This window comes from Mercenaria mercenaria, chromosome 15 (assembly GCF_021730395.1).
Source record: "Mercenaria mercenaria strain notata chromosome 15, MADL_Memer_1, whole genome shotgun sequence".
Classification (NCBI taxonomy): domain Eukaryota; kingdom Metazoa; phylum Mollusca; class Bivalvia; order Venerida; family Veneridae; genus Mercenaria; species Mercenaria mercenaria.
In genome coordinates this window covers 15,879,932-15,892,917 of record NC_069375.1, presented here as the reverse complement: position 1 = coordinate 15,892,917, position 12,986 = coordinate 15,879,932, and the positions used below count along the sequence as shown (strand labels likewise).

General features: G+C 32.2%; 1 protein-coding gene across 1 annotated transcript in view; it reads left to right on the top strand.

Moving 5' to 3' along the window:
* The window catches only part of LOC123555729 (uncharacterized), a 57,390-nt gene extending 45,640 nt beyond the window's left edge, over positions 1-11,750 (top strand). The window contains exons 34-36 of the mRNA XM_053524637.1: positions 1,874-1,994; positions 2,479-2,635; positions 8,230-11,750. Of these exons, the coding sequence (XP_053380612.1) occupies positions 1,874-1,994; positions 2,479-2,635; positions 8,230-8,320 (369 nt within the window). The 3' untranslated portion in view covers positions 8,321-11,750. The remainder of the gene's footprint in view (positions 1-1,873; positions 1,995-2,478; positions 2,636-8,229) is intronic.
* The last annotated feature ends 1,236 nt before the right edge of the window (positions 11,751-12,986 follow it).

Here is a 12,986-nt window from a genome sequence, read left to right as displayed (position 1 = left end):
TTTATGCAGAACGGGCGGTTATACGTAGGGCGTAATAATTGCATGAGGGCGCAGCCCGAGTGAAATTATTTGTACGACGTATTCCGCCCGAGTGTATAAATAGTGTTATAACATTTTTTTCGCTATAAATTATTTCGATTCTAATTTCCCTTAATCTAAATCAGTAGATAAAATAAAGAAGCACTCTTTCTTGGTCGCAACAAAAACTCTGACGTCACCCTACGGTAACGTGACGTCATTCTAGCGTAAGAGTGTTTACACATAGACAAGCTTATTATAATAGCTATTCTAACACGATCTGCAGCAATTGCCATATAAACATATAGCGAAATCGCCTATACATGAATCTACGATAAAATATTTTACCCCCTATGATTGTGGCATAAGAGATTCTACTTCAGTTACATTACATACAAATTATTTCAGGGCCAAACGGTTGAAAACAGCATTTCAAAAACATAAATATGATAAAAAGTCATACTGAGTTATGTGTAGGACCGTAAAACACGTTTCGATCTCTTTGAGCGAATTCAATTAGCTTAATTAAGATATCTATACTTTCCATTGGCTATGCAACTCTTTCTAACCATAGGGGGTAAATTGTAACAGCATATGACCCGAACGACGTAACGCTGAAAATGTAGAACTGTAAAATGCGAATTATTTGCGTTGTTAGAATCGAAATAATAAATCTGTTCCAATAATTTTTATCAATTAATGAAACATGTGCAGTCGTTTTGATGCGAATGATCAAATCACTCGTGCTACGCACTCGTGATTTAATTATTACGCATCCAAACTCCTGCCCATATTTTATTAACTGATAAAATATAGGAACAGATATATTATTTCTTAATTAAACAGTTGATAAGTAGGCGGTATTTATTTGATATTTTCAAATTTATTTGTAAATTCACCAACCATGCTTTATTTCATAAATCGCAATCCGAGATGTTTATATCTATATTTGAAAATTCAAGTTTTCGTGTTTGTCAAACTTTGTTCGAGATATGTTGGAGTGCAAAGCAATTTTTCCTAAGTTGAGTTACAAGAGAATTGAAGAATGCATGTATCGGTTTCTTTGACACGATATTCTGTACAATTTAAAACGCCATTTCATCGTGTACCTTTTCATCGTATACCGATTATATCAAAGAAGGGGGGTCAAACTTGTATTATATAAATCTTATAAGAAATAACCACATGTTAAAAAAATCTACTCTTGTAAACATGTGTCCATAACAACGTGACACGGCTACGTGAGCTGAATAGTCTTGTATTTTCGATATTTTCAGTACTTGAGTTGTGTTTTATGCCAGAATAGCGTTAACACACGTTTATGTCGTGTAACAACAGATGCAGAATCCCGAGAATGTGCATCTATAAATCCCTTGGGACTCTTCAGATGTTTTTACACGAAAAAGACGTGCGTTAACCGTACATTTGCTCAATTGTATACTGTTAAATGCCATTTTATACCAGATCATGACCTTTTTCTATTAGAATTTGAGATGATCATCGTGAAAATGACTATAGTTCCACAAAATTATTCATAAATGACACGTATTTTAAATAAATCAAGATAGTCTGGCACTAAACTACTCAGGAAGTGTGCATACAATTACTACACAATTAAGTAAACATTGAATATGAAATCACTTTCTTAAATTAAGTAACCTTATATGACTCTTTATTTTGTGGTAATACTATGTGATATCATAAGGTTATGATATTGCTCATGTTGCCATACATCACGTATTCTATAAATTGGGAAAATATTACATATACTTAAATCTAGGCAAACTATTGTACTTGATATATATGAAGGAAAGGATTGTATTCAATATATGATAGAAACCCATTTTATTTCTAGACCGGATATTGCATCATCGACGGTGTTTGTTACGCCAAAAATATTTCCAGTCCATCAGATTCCTGTATGGTATGCAACGACTCGGTAAATCCTTTTGGATGGACGAACAATTATGCCAAAGGTAGAGATAAATATTAAATAAATTGATGTGTTGTGTTTATTTTCTTGACAAACTTTGAAAAGAGACTATATGTAGAACTTTTCGACGATTATTATCGTAGAATTTGTTATTCGGCATGTTAAAGTCATTTTTACAGAAAGTTTACATGCTAGTCATTAATATCTATGTCAAATGTTATTCAATCGTCAATTAAGTAGATATTTTTTCATGATAGGAAGCAATAAAACTGGTTAACCCAAAGCGCGGTAGTTAAATTCGAGTTCCCGTCCGTGTCGAAATGATGTCCTGTGGTATGTCTCCAGTATTTCAAATGATATGACGGACATACATTATGTTGTTAGAAGATATGATCCAACAAAATTATTGCAGAGTCCATTACCAATCATAACAGATTAAATAAGTCTGAGGACTATTACTGTTTCTATGCTTTCAAACGATATTTGTTAGATTCTATTACTTGATGTTAAGATTATGATATAAACAGATGAGTGCAGTGAGAGTGAAGCCGAGACAGATGAGACAGATACTGACGATGCTGAAAATACCAAGCTGGTCTTGTTTGTTGCAATCCCACTTTCTGGCCTTATCCTGATAACAGTCCTCATTGCTGTTATTGTAATAAAGAAGAAAACCTCACCCAGGTTGGTATACTTATACATTTTAGATGATCCGATTTACGACTGGGTAGTTAAAAGTACATGCTTAGTAGAACGATATTCAACTAACGAACCAAAGTTTATTGACGCAACTTGAAATGTTAGTATAAGGAATATTTTAATGGAATTTAATATCCGCTCAAAAATTGACAAATTCTCTCAAAATACAATGATGTAGTTTATGAAAAACACTTAGATCATAATTTTCATAAGCTCATTGTCTCAAAGACTATATATAGTTTGATTTAACGAGATAATCGCTGTGTATAATGGAGCACAGTCACGTCAAATCAACTGCGAGACTCTTGGACACTGAGCATTTTCTCGACTGATTTTACGGAACCGCGAGGAGCGATCGAAATCATGCCTATATATTATCGGTTGCCAGTAATGTTATGTCTTTATCGTAACTAAAAGCATAGAAAAGAAACTGATATTACAGAAATCCGTAACGCTAAGGAGGTTACATGTTCAGACAAACAGGATTATCAAGCATTTGTTCAGACATACGTAGCATTCTCAAACATTTGTATACTGTTGAAAATGATTATTTGAGACAGCAATATATGTATAAACAAGAGCTGTAACAGGAGACAGCGCGCTCGACTATTTCGGTGCTGGATCGTGAAAATGGGCATATCTGAGGAAACTGGAGCTATCAATGAAGTGTTTAATGACTCAGATGGCTGATGAGCATATTGCACAATAGCTTGAGTCTGTGTCAAAAATATTAAGAAATACTCAACATATAGGGAAAATAATATTTTGTTGTGACAACATTATGAAATTATACACATGAAATAAGTAAATAAGTAGTTATTAAATTACATGAAACCTCTACATACAAATAGAACTGTTTAAAGTATGTAATAAACCATCTTTAATTAAATAAATTAATTAAATTTAGTAATAAGTTAGGTAGAGTGAAAGTGCATCAAAACATTATCCTGAAATTTCAAGTAAAAAGGGGAAATAAATTCAGATAAAAATATGCCAGAGCTATGCACCTTGTGTCATATGATGTTGGTGATGATGTTGAACAATTATTTTAAGTTTTTAATCAAATCCATTCAGTAATAACAGAAATAGAGTGAAAGTGCATCAAAACGTTAACCTGAAATTCAAAGAAAAAAGGGGGATAATTGATGAAAAATGTGTGCCAGAGTTATGCACCTTATGCCGTGTGATGTGGGTGATGATGTTGAACAATTATTTTAAGTTTGAATTAAATCCATTCAGTTATGATAGAATGAAAGTGCATCAAAACTTTAACCTGAAAATCTTACTGAAAAGGGGGGAATAAATCATGAAATATTGGTACCAGAATTATGGCTCTTACGCCGGATGATGTGGGTGATGATTAGAAATAACTCTTTTAAGTTTGAACTAAATCTATCAAGTAATTACAGAGATAAGGAGAAAAAAGAGAAAGTGTAAAAAAAACTTTCACCAAGGTGGGGATGCGGAAAGACGCCGACGCCAAGTCTAGTAGGATAGCTCTCTTTATACTTCGTATAGTCGAGTTAAAAATGTCATGTTCTTCGGAAACATTAAAAATATTAAAAATATATTAAAATATTAAAGAAGATCTTCTTATATGAATGGATGTCGCTGACTGCAATACCATACTTAAAACCTTGACAGACATGCCATGTTATCATGTTCAACGCTGTTACCCTGGTTCACGTATACCGAGCTACTATATTATCAAAATTGTGTTATATAAATAATTTTCCTTAAACTAATTGCATTTTGATTGAAAAACATTTATAATGAATTTCTTAACGCCTCTTCTATTTTTGACCAATGATTTGATAAATGATTGTTTGAACATAAATTAACTAAAAAATCAAGCAATAAACAATTTACTATGCGGCCTTATTGTACACATCTGTTTCAATACAACTTAAATTTAATGACCTTTAAAACAGAGGTGTTTCAAACCGTAGTTTCAACCTCTTCAACGAACCACGACTATAAATAGTATATAATGGAAACCAAAGATGCATACGTGCAAGGATGAGGGACTGACCTTCAAAACCCAACCTAGATGTCCACCTTAAACACTATTCAAACCAAATGCTCAAACACCAACAATATCGCTAACACCTATATTTAAACCTTGTCTCAACCTCGGTTCAGGCACAATAACTTAAACCATCAGCTTATACTGCGGACACCGTACCAATAGATATTCGTAGCAGAGGACCCAGCAAGATCATTTCTAAGCTGCAATATGAGTGTCCATCACCTAAATAATTTTATACCAAAGCCAGTAATAAATATATCTTCGATCCTCCACTCACAAATTCGGTCACGATCTGCCAAACGGAATGCTTAGGTGTTTTTATATGGCCGTATACGTACTTGCATACAGATAAATCTCTGACTGTACAATAACCACTGATAACCATATTACTTCAATACAATTTACCGATATATACTATACATTCTGGACCGCATATGCATCGAGGTAAATGTTACAAAATTCTATATATGCAAACATTAAAACTAAACCTTATTTTATTATAATTTAACTGTTTAATAATTCAGTTGAAGTAGTACCTGGTACAATTAACCGAAACGTATGTAAAACACGAAAAGGACAAATTTCACGACACTCTTTTTCTATTTAACGATAATTGACCTAGAAGCTTACTATATTGTTATCAAAACGCATCCATTTTAAGACACTGCATCTCTAAACACACACCACATTCTAAGATGACATATTTCTAAACACACACCATATTCTAAGGCGACATATTTCTAAACACTCATCATTATCTTCGCCGACATATTTCGAAACACCCATCATTTTCTACGGCGACATATAACTAAACACACATCATTTTCAGTGGTGACATATTTCTTAACACACATTATTTTCTACGGTGACATATATCTAAACACACATTTCATATTCTAAGGTGACATATCTCTAAACACACGTCATTTTCTAAATTGACATATTTCTTAATACACATCATTTTCTAAGTTGACACATCTCTAAACGATAATAGGTAAGGGTAGATTTCTCGGAAGCTGTAATGGAAAAATATTTCAGACGGTTTGCTTCAAACATCCAACAAGTACATATAAATTTATGCTAAACATAGATGGAGGAGAAGGAAATTGTAAGGGGCAAAACTGGGCCGTGGTTGGGGGGGAGGGGGGGGGGTTGGGGGGGGGGGGGGGGGGGGGTGGAGGAACACGAAGGGGAAAGTTGAACAGGGCCGAATATAATAAGGGAATGCCACGATTCTTAATAACAGTCACACAACAACGTAAACCTTAATAGCGCAGACACTCGTATACCAAAGATAAATATACAACCACGACTAATTGAATAACATAGAAAAATGAAACACACATCATTATCTTACGTGACATATCTCTAAACACACTTCGTTTTCTAAGGCGACATATTACTAAAACATGTCATTTTTTGCTCAGGTGACATATTTCTTAACACACATCATTTTCTAAGGTGACATGTCTCTATACAAACATCATTTTCTAAGACGACATATCGATTCTACATATGACCGTTAACGTAACTTTCTCCACATATCTAGTTGATTGAGCCATAAGCCATGTCCAAAATTTCTAAATTTTAGGAAAGATGTTTTTATTTTTCATGCTAGATCTGTATTTGTTCATGCAGATAGAACAAAAAACAATATCATCTGATTAACCGTATTTACTGTACAATACTTAAATGAAAAAAAATGAAAACCTATCAGTTCTGTCGCCTATATAGTCAAATATTGTTACAAAACATGATGATCAGTGCCAGAAAAACTATTAAAACTACCAACCCTGTATTTTATCTAAAATTCATAATCTTGTCTTGCATATATTTATTGGTGTATACTATCACGGCCCCTTACCAGTTCCCTTTCAAAAGTATGTCATTGCATAGCAATACATCTTGTTTATCTTCGAAGCACAGCCATCTGTTTCTCCCCTCTGTAGAGTCCAATTGTAGGCGAACGTCCTTGCGTTGATCTGGTTGCTTTTTCTATGCACATTGAATACAGATATTTTCTCTTACTTTTTTCATGATATCAAGACGAATTTAAATAATTTGTAGAGAATGATTGAATACTCGAACAGTTTGCCATAGAAATCTCACGAAACGAGATTGTTTTTTCAATACAATTGAATCAATACGAACAAACTATCGCTGTATAGGGGCCTAAAGAAGATACGATCGGTGTAAAATTGGTGTAAAATATCGGGCCTATCATAGTATCTAAAAGTAATATAATTACAGAAATAAATTTAGTAGGAGAGATCGTGTTTGCATACAGATCCGTTGTATTTTCTGTTTTAGAACTGATAAGACAGCGATCGGATGGACAAAAACCAAACGTCCATGTTTTTTGTTAATAGTGATGTTTTTAAATGGCCTAAACTTTCTTAAAACACAAATTAAATCAATAATGTTTTGATTAATTGAACTGTTATTAAACAAGCAATTTATTAATTGCTCTTAATCATTATTTCGAAAAAAAAAAGTGATTAATTATGAACGCTTAACTTACACTGTTTTTCTAAAAATTTTGAACATCACTACGCCGCTTTATAACTGTATGTCATTTAAAGGTCCATTACTAAGGGAAAGTGAGTAGGCAATTTTTTCATAGCCAGTACATAGACTTCTGCAAGACACTAAATAATGAAGATTGGCAGGTCAAAATTTACAGAAGGTCTTTGGAACTCAAAGAAATGTATGTGTATTATGTTGAAATTTCAATGAATCGACAGAATGACCCCCCAGGTCTTTTTAACTTTCTTCATACTTCATAGAAAAATAATTGTACATATACTGCGATTTATTTCGAATTTCTACATACCAACTTTCATTTTCCATTAAAATGAAATAGTTTCTGTGCTTTTTAAAAGAAATTAAAATGTTCACTTTCCTTAGTATTGGACCTTTAAAACGGCTTTTCATTTTAAAAATATATTTTAATACGAAAATATGAGAACTGAAAGTTTTCAAAACTCTATCATTTTTTCATTCATTTGATTAACTTTACCCATGTTTAAAAAGTCACATAAAAAATAAAAGGTAAGGTATATTTTCCGAGCACCCTTAACACAGCCATAGAGGTAGTATAGTTGATTCTTGTGCTTTTATTCAGTGAGCAATATGTTTACATACATATTTCTTGTCACTGATATATGGTCGTATAAGTTTCAAAATATGGCATTGATAAAGAAGTTAAAGTGCTTTATCATGATTCACCACCATTTCTTATGTAAATTCAGATATTTTTTATGTATTTTGTAAATTTTAGAAATGCTTTGAGGTCGTACATAACTTGATATTATAGCATTAGATCTACTGGATTTTCTTGAACTTTTAACACGTTATTTACTACAAACTTGTCTAGATATGTAATAATTGTACTTTTAGTATGATGAAAGATATTACAACAAAATCGAATGGGTATAAGAAGTCTCGATAAGTATAGAGCAATAAACACATGAGACAGAGTCTCCCTATACAATCTGAAATAGAACTTTGATTTACGTTAGTGTTTCATACCCACTATTTACATTTTCAGAGTTGTATCGACTCCAGACGCTGGTGGGGGCCTGTACGATATGCCGAGGAATGAAAAATTCAACCTTCGAAAGCAGGAAGCGTGGACTTAGATCAGATCTTTTAAGCATAAAAACCTACTGCATAAACATTGTGTTAGCGAAACCATCCAGAAGTACTTCTACTTTTTTCACGTTTCTCAAAATGTCATTGAGACTGTTAATTTCTTGTTTTCATTCTTACTTTTATGCTGAAAAGAAATTTGAAACATATCATCAACCAAAATTCTACCATGTAAACTTTTTGTTTTATTCTTAAAAACACAAAATGCACACATATCTGTTACAATGTATTTTGTATTATATTTCGTTTTAATGGTAAGATGAACATTCTGTATTTTTTATTTATTTGTTTATTTAGTTTTTCATTTTATTTTGGTTGGGAGCCTGGTAGTTCGGTGTGGCTATAAAGGACTAATTATCTGCGTCCGTCCTTCACCTGTCCGCTCCAAACTGTTTTCCTTGAATATCTTTTTAACCCATACAGATATTCTTTTCAAGCTAAAACAGAGTATTTTATGCATTTTATTCAAGCTTTACAAATACCTTTGGGGTCAAAATAAAAATTTATACATCAAGTTCAATGGCTCTGTCCTTTTTGACAAAATAATTTCCGTTTTAAACTTAACAAAATGTGGCAGAATTATGGATTTCTTTGAATATCTCTGAAACCAATGGAAGTGTTGCATTGAAATTTTAAAACAGGTTATCAAGATTATAAGACAGATCCACATATCAGCTGCCATAACTCTGTTTCCCTTTTCAAACTTGGAAGCTGTTCCAACATTTCATTCAATATTTCTAGCACCTGAAATGCATTGGATTGATACTTTCTGCAAACCTTAAGGATCATATTGCAAGTTAACGCATATAATCAAGGGTCGTAACTCCGTGTTGTTTTATTTTTAAAAAATATTCCCAATACTGGACATAAAAACTGGGTATTGTTATTAATAAATATGGTAGATTTTTTGTTTTTCTTCTACAGCTATGATACCGAGGAAGGTATATCTTCACATAAACCTCGGAGATCATGCAGCAATTGGTCATAATAGATATTATATTCTTGAAATATATGTCCTTTTTAATTCTACATAATTTGTCACATTTTAATATTTTAGACAAGAATAGTGAAGGTATTTTAATGAATGTCGATAAAAGGAATGACATAATAAGACAGCATTTGGCTTTTGGTGTGTCGGGGTGGATGGTGGCAGTGATAAGGGGTTGGGGTCTTGAGTGCAGAAAAACCATAACTGTCATAAATACGTATAAAATTATCTCTATTTATGTACTTCGTTTCCCATATGTAACATTAAGGACAATAAAAATCTGCAATTCAATGTAACTTGAAACAAAGATAAATGTAAACGAAATAAACTGAAAGGCAGACAAGAGCCATAACTCTGTCGTGAAAAAATCCATATTTGGAATAAAATGTACCTTGAGTAGTATCTAAAAGAAGACAATGAATATCATTTATAGTCAACTTTTCAAAAAAGACATTTAGTGAGGGTAAGAATGACCCCAGTGTAACTGCTTACTACTTTTGAAACATAAAATAACTTACTACGTTACACAGGCATTTTTGTATATAAACACCGTGTTAATTTATATATATATGTTGACTTTGCAACTAATGTATTTTTAGTTCACCTTTTAATGTTAAGACAAGAGTAGTTTTAAATAAAAATCATATCTGTTTTGGAATTAAAATTTCATATAAAAAAGCTTATTTAGATTTTCTTGGTTCTTTGTTATATACTGAAAATATTGAAATACATAAGAGAGGCTGCAAAATCTTTTTGAAGCATCGTTGTTTCTCTTCTTTAATTTTAGATCAGTCATATTTAAGGTTTTTTTTTTTTGTTTTTTTTTTTTTGTTTTTTTTTTCTTTTTTTTTTTTCTTTTTTTTTAGTATGTAACATGATGCACTGTCTCATTTTTTATTCAATTTTCGATATTTATCACTACTTGCATTAAATAGTCATTTAGTGTTTTCACTGTTTTGTATGTATAACATAAACCTCTAACAAGCTATTATTGATTTGTATAAGGTCTTTAAGTTTGATGAGAAATATAACTTTGATGCAACAGAGTCACTTATCAACTCGATAACTTGAGGATTATGATTTGAAGTTGATGGCGTTGTTAAACTTTTTTAACAGGAACCAGCGAAATATCTTTATAACAAGAATTGCTAATTTGGTACACGCCGTACAGAATAATTTCATTGGACTACAACAATCATTTAGTCTTCTGTTGTCTATATATTATTTCATACATTTTATGATTGGCCAAATTGAAAACTTAAAACAGATTTTAAAATTAATTATGACAAATACGTCAATCCAATTACTAATAGACAAAAGGACATTTCAAACGCTAAAATACTAATCATGATATCTGTATTGTTAGTGACTAATTTACCAAAGTGATAAATCTGTGCATGAACTGAACCACGCGGGCAAAAGCGTTAATGGCTAAATATCCAAGCATCTGAATGATAGGATAGAACAGAACAGAACAGAACAGAACAGAGACTTTATTAAGACTTGTACATAGTACATCATGTACATAATACATATTCTTTACATATATAATACCAACGTAGCAATAAACATGAAATAAGAAATCTTTGTATATTTAGTATTTTAGACTTAAATGTAATTACATATACAGCAGAAAATATGTAGAGAATGAACATAAGATATCAACATTTGACAGTTAGAATTGCATTTCTGATGGTTAGGTCTTTTTCTACACATCTAGATAAATGAATACGTTCGGCTGTTATTTAAATTAAGAAGTTTTATGAATTTATACACCGATGGACGTCTAGAATATTGTACTTTAAGTAATTCTTTCTAATATCAGCGTAACATCTACATAAACAAACAAAACGGCACTAGTATTCGTCTTCAATGTCTAAATTTTTGCAAAATAAACAATATCTTTCCTCCCGAGGAATTCAAATTTCTACTATATCTGCCAGTCTGTATTCTGAATGGAAGACCCCTCATCCTAAGTCTACAAAAATAAAATGTAAAACATCTTGGCAGTATATCCAAATAACTCTCAAAAGACATTTTAAGTTTTTATACATGTACGATACAGAGCTGTTTTCAATAATAGCATACCATTTTTGTTTTGCAGTGTCAATAATGCGACATTTAAACTCGCTCAAAAACAAAAGCTTATTTATACCTTCAGAATGATCAAATAATGATATATATGTATATGAGAATCCATAGTGGTTTAAATAGACAGTTGTAAATCAAACAACAAACCACCAGAATGTTTTGTTTATTTTCATTCTAACATATTTATTAAAACATAATGATTAAAAGTATGCTGTACTGTATTTATGTTGAAATCGTCTCTTGTATAAATGACATCTTTGTTGATGTACATGTAGTATTGCTATGACCAAATGAAAACACAGCGTGTATTTAACTAACACAATAAAAAAGTTATCAGACAATGTGTTTATTTGTATTTGGTCAAAAATTAGTGTAGCAACCAGTCTCATTTTAGCTCTGTCTTTGTTAAACTAGCATAGGCGTAGGAGCGAGTTTAACTTTGGTGTGGGGGGGGGGGGGGGGGGGGGGGGTCAAAGCCAAATGGGCCATAGGCCCTTCAAGTCCCAGTCATTGAGTTATTCTGATGCATTTCTAATGAACCACACAATGGTGTAACTTAATCGGTCAAAATATGTATTGTTCTAAACCAAGAGTGCCATTGTTGAAGCCCTGGAGATACAAACAAATAGCGCTGCATTTGTCTAATTGTGATATAAAAGTATTGAAATATTATATCCCTTAAATACACCATGAAAAATGTAATACATAACGTAAACATGCATAAACAGGCTAAATACTTAAAACGTCTTTGCAGACGCTCAAATATGAACTGTAGTGATGCGCAAGATATTATACTCTTTTTATAAAATATAATCGCTCAATCCTAGGCGCAGGAATTTGTTTACATATAAGAACCATTTTATAATTTTGTAAAGATTTCCCTCGACAATTATACATTCGAAATCCATGAAAATGCAAGTTTATATGATAAAGATTACTTCCTTTCGCTATCCTGATGAATTTCGAAGCTACACGCTTGCTTTTTGGTTCAGACTGATGAACTATCCCTTTAAAGTGTAAAACTAGATTTTTTTGAACAAGAGAGAAATACTCCGCTTTTTTAAAACAGTTGAAAATTATATGGGGATAATCGCAAAATTTTATAAAAACGGAAAAGCATACAGTTCTAATAGGGTATGGTAAGCGCAAACTGTCATAAAATGTTTCTTAAATGTATTTTAGCGCCTTTAGTGTGAACGTTATAATAAGAAATCTTACAACTCTGCCAGCACTTACGCCAGTCACACGCCAGACATTTCAAAAGTTTCTAATATTTCTTTTCTCAGTAGAGAGTGCATCATGTAGATATCAGCCACTGCCCGCACAACTACCTTACCGTTAAGTGTTATTAAGAAACTGACCTACACTACGCTCTCTTTCTAAAGCAGCTTCTTTCCTATATACATCTGATTTATCCTGAAGGTGGTCAGTCAAATTAAGGCTTTGGAACAAAACAGCCCGTTACATAGACCTAGATCTATCATAAATATTTTTTAAAAAAAGAAATGAGATTAGAGCTACGTGCTCTCTAAAATTATTTAGACAGTATATAAGCAAAAACGTTTTCGGAAATTTCT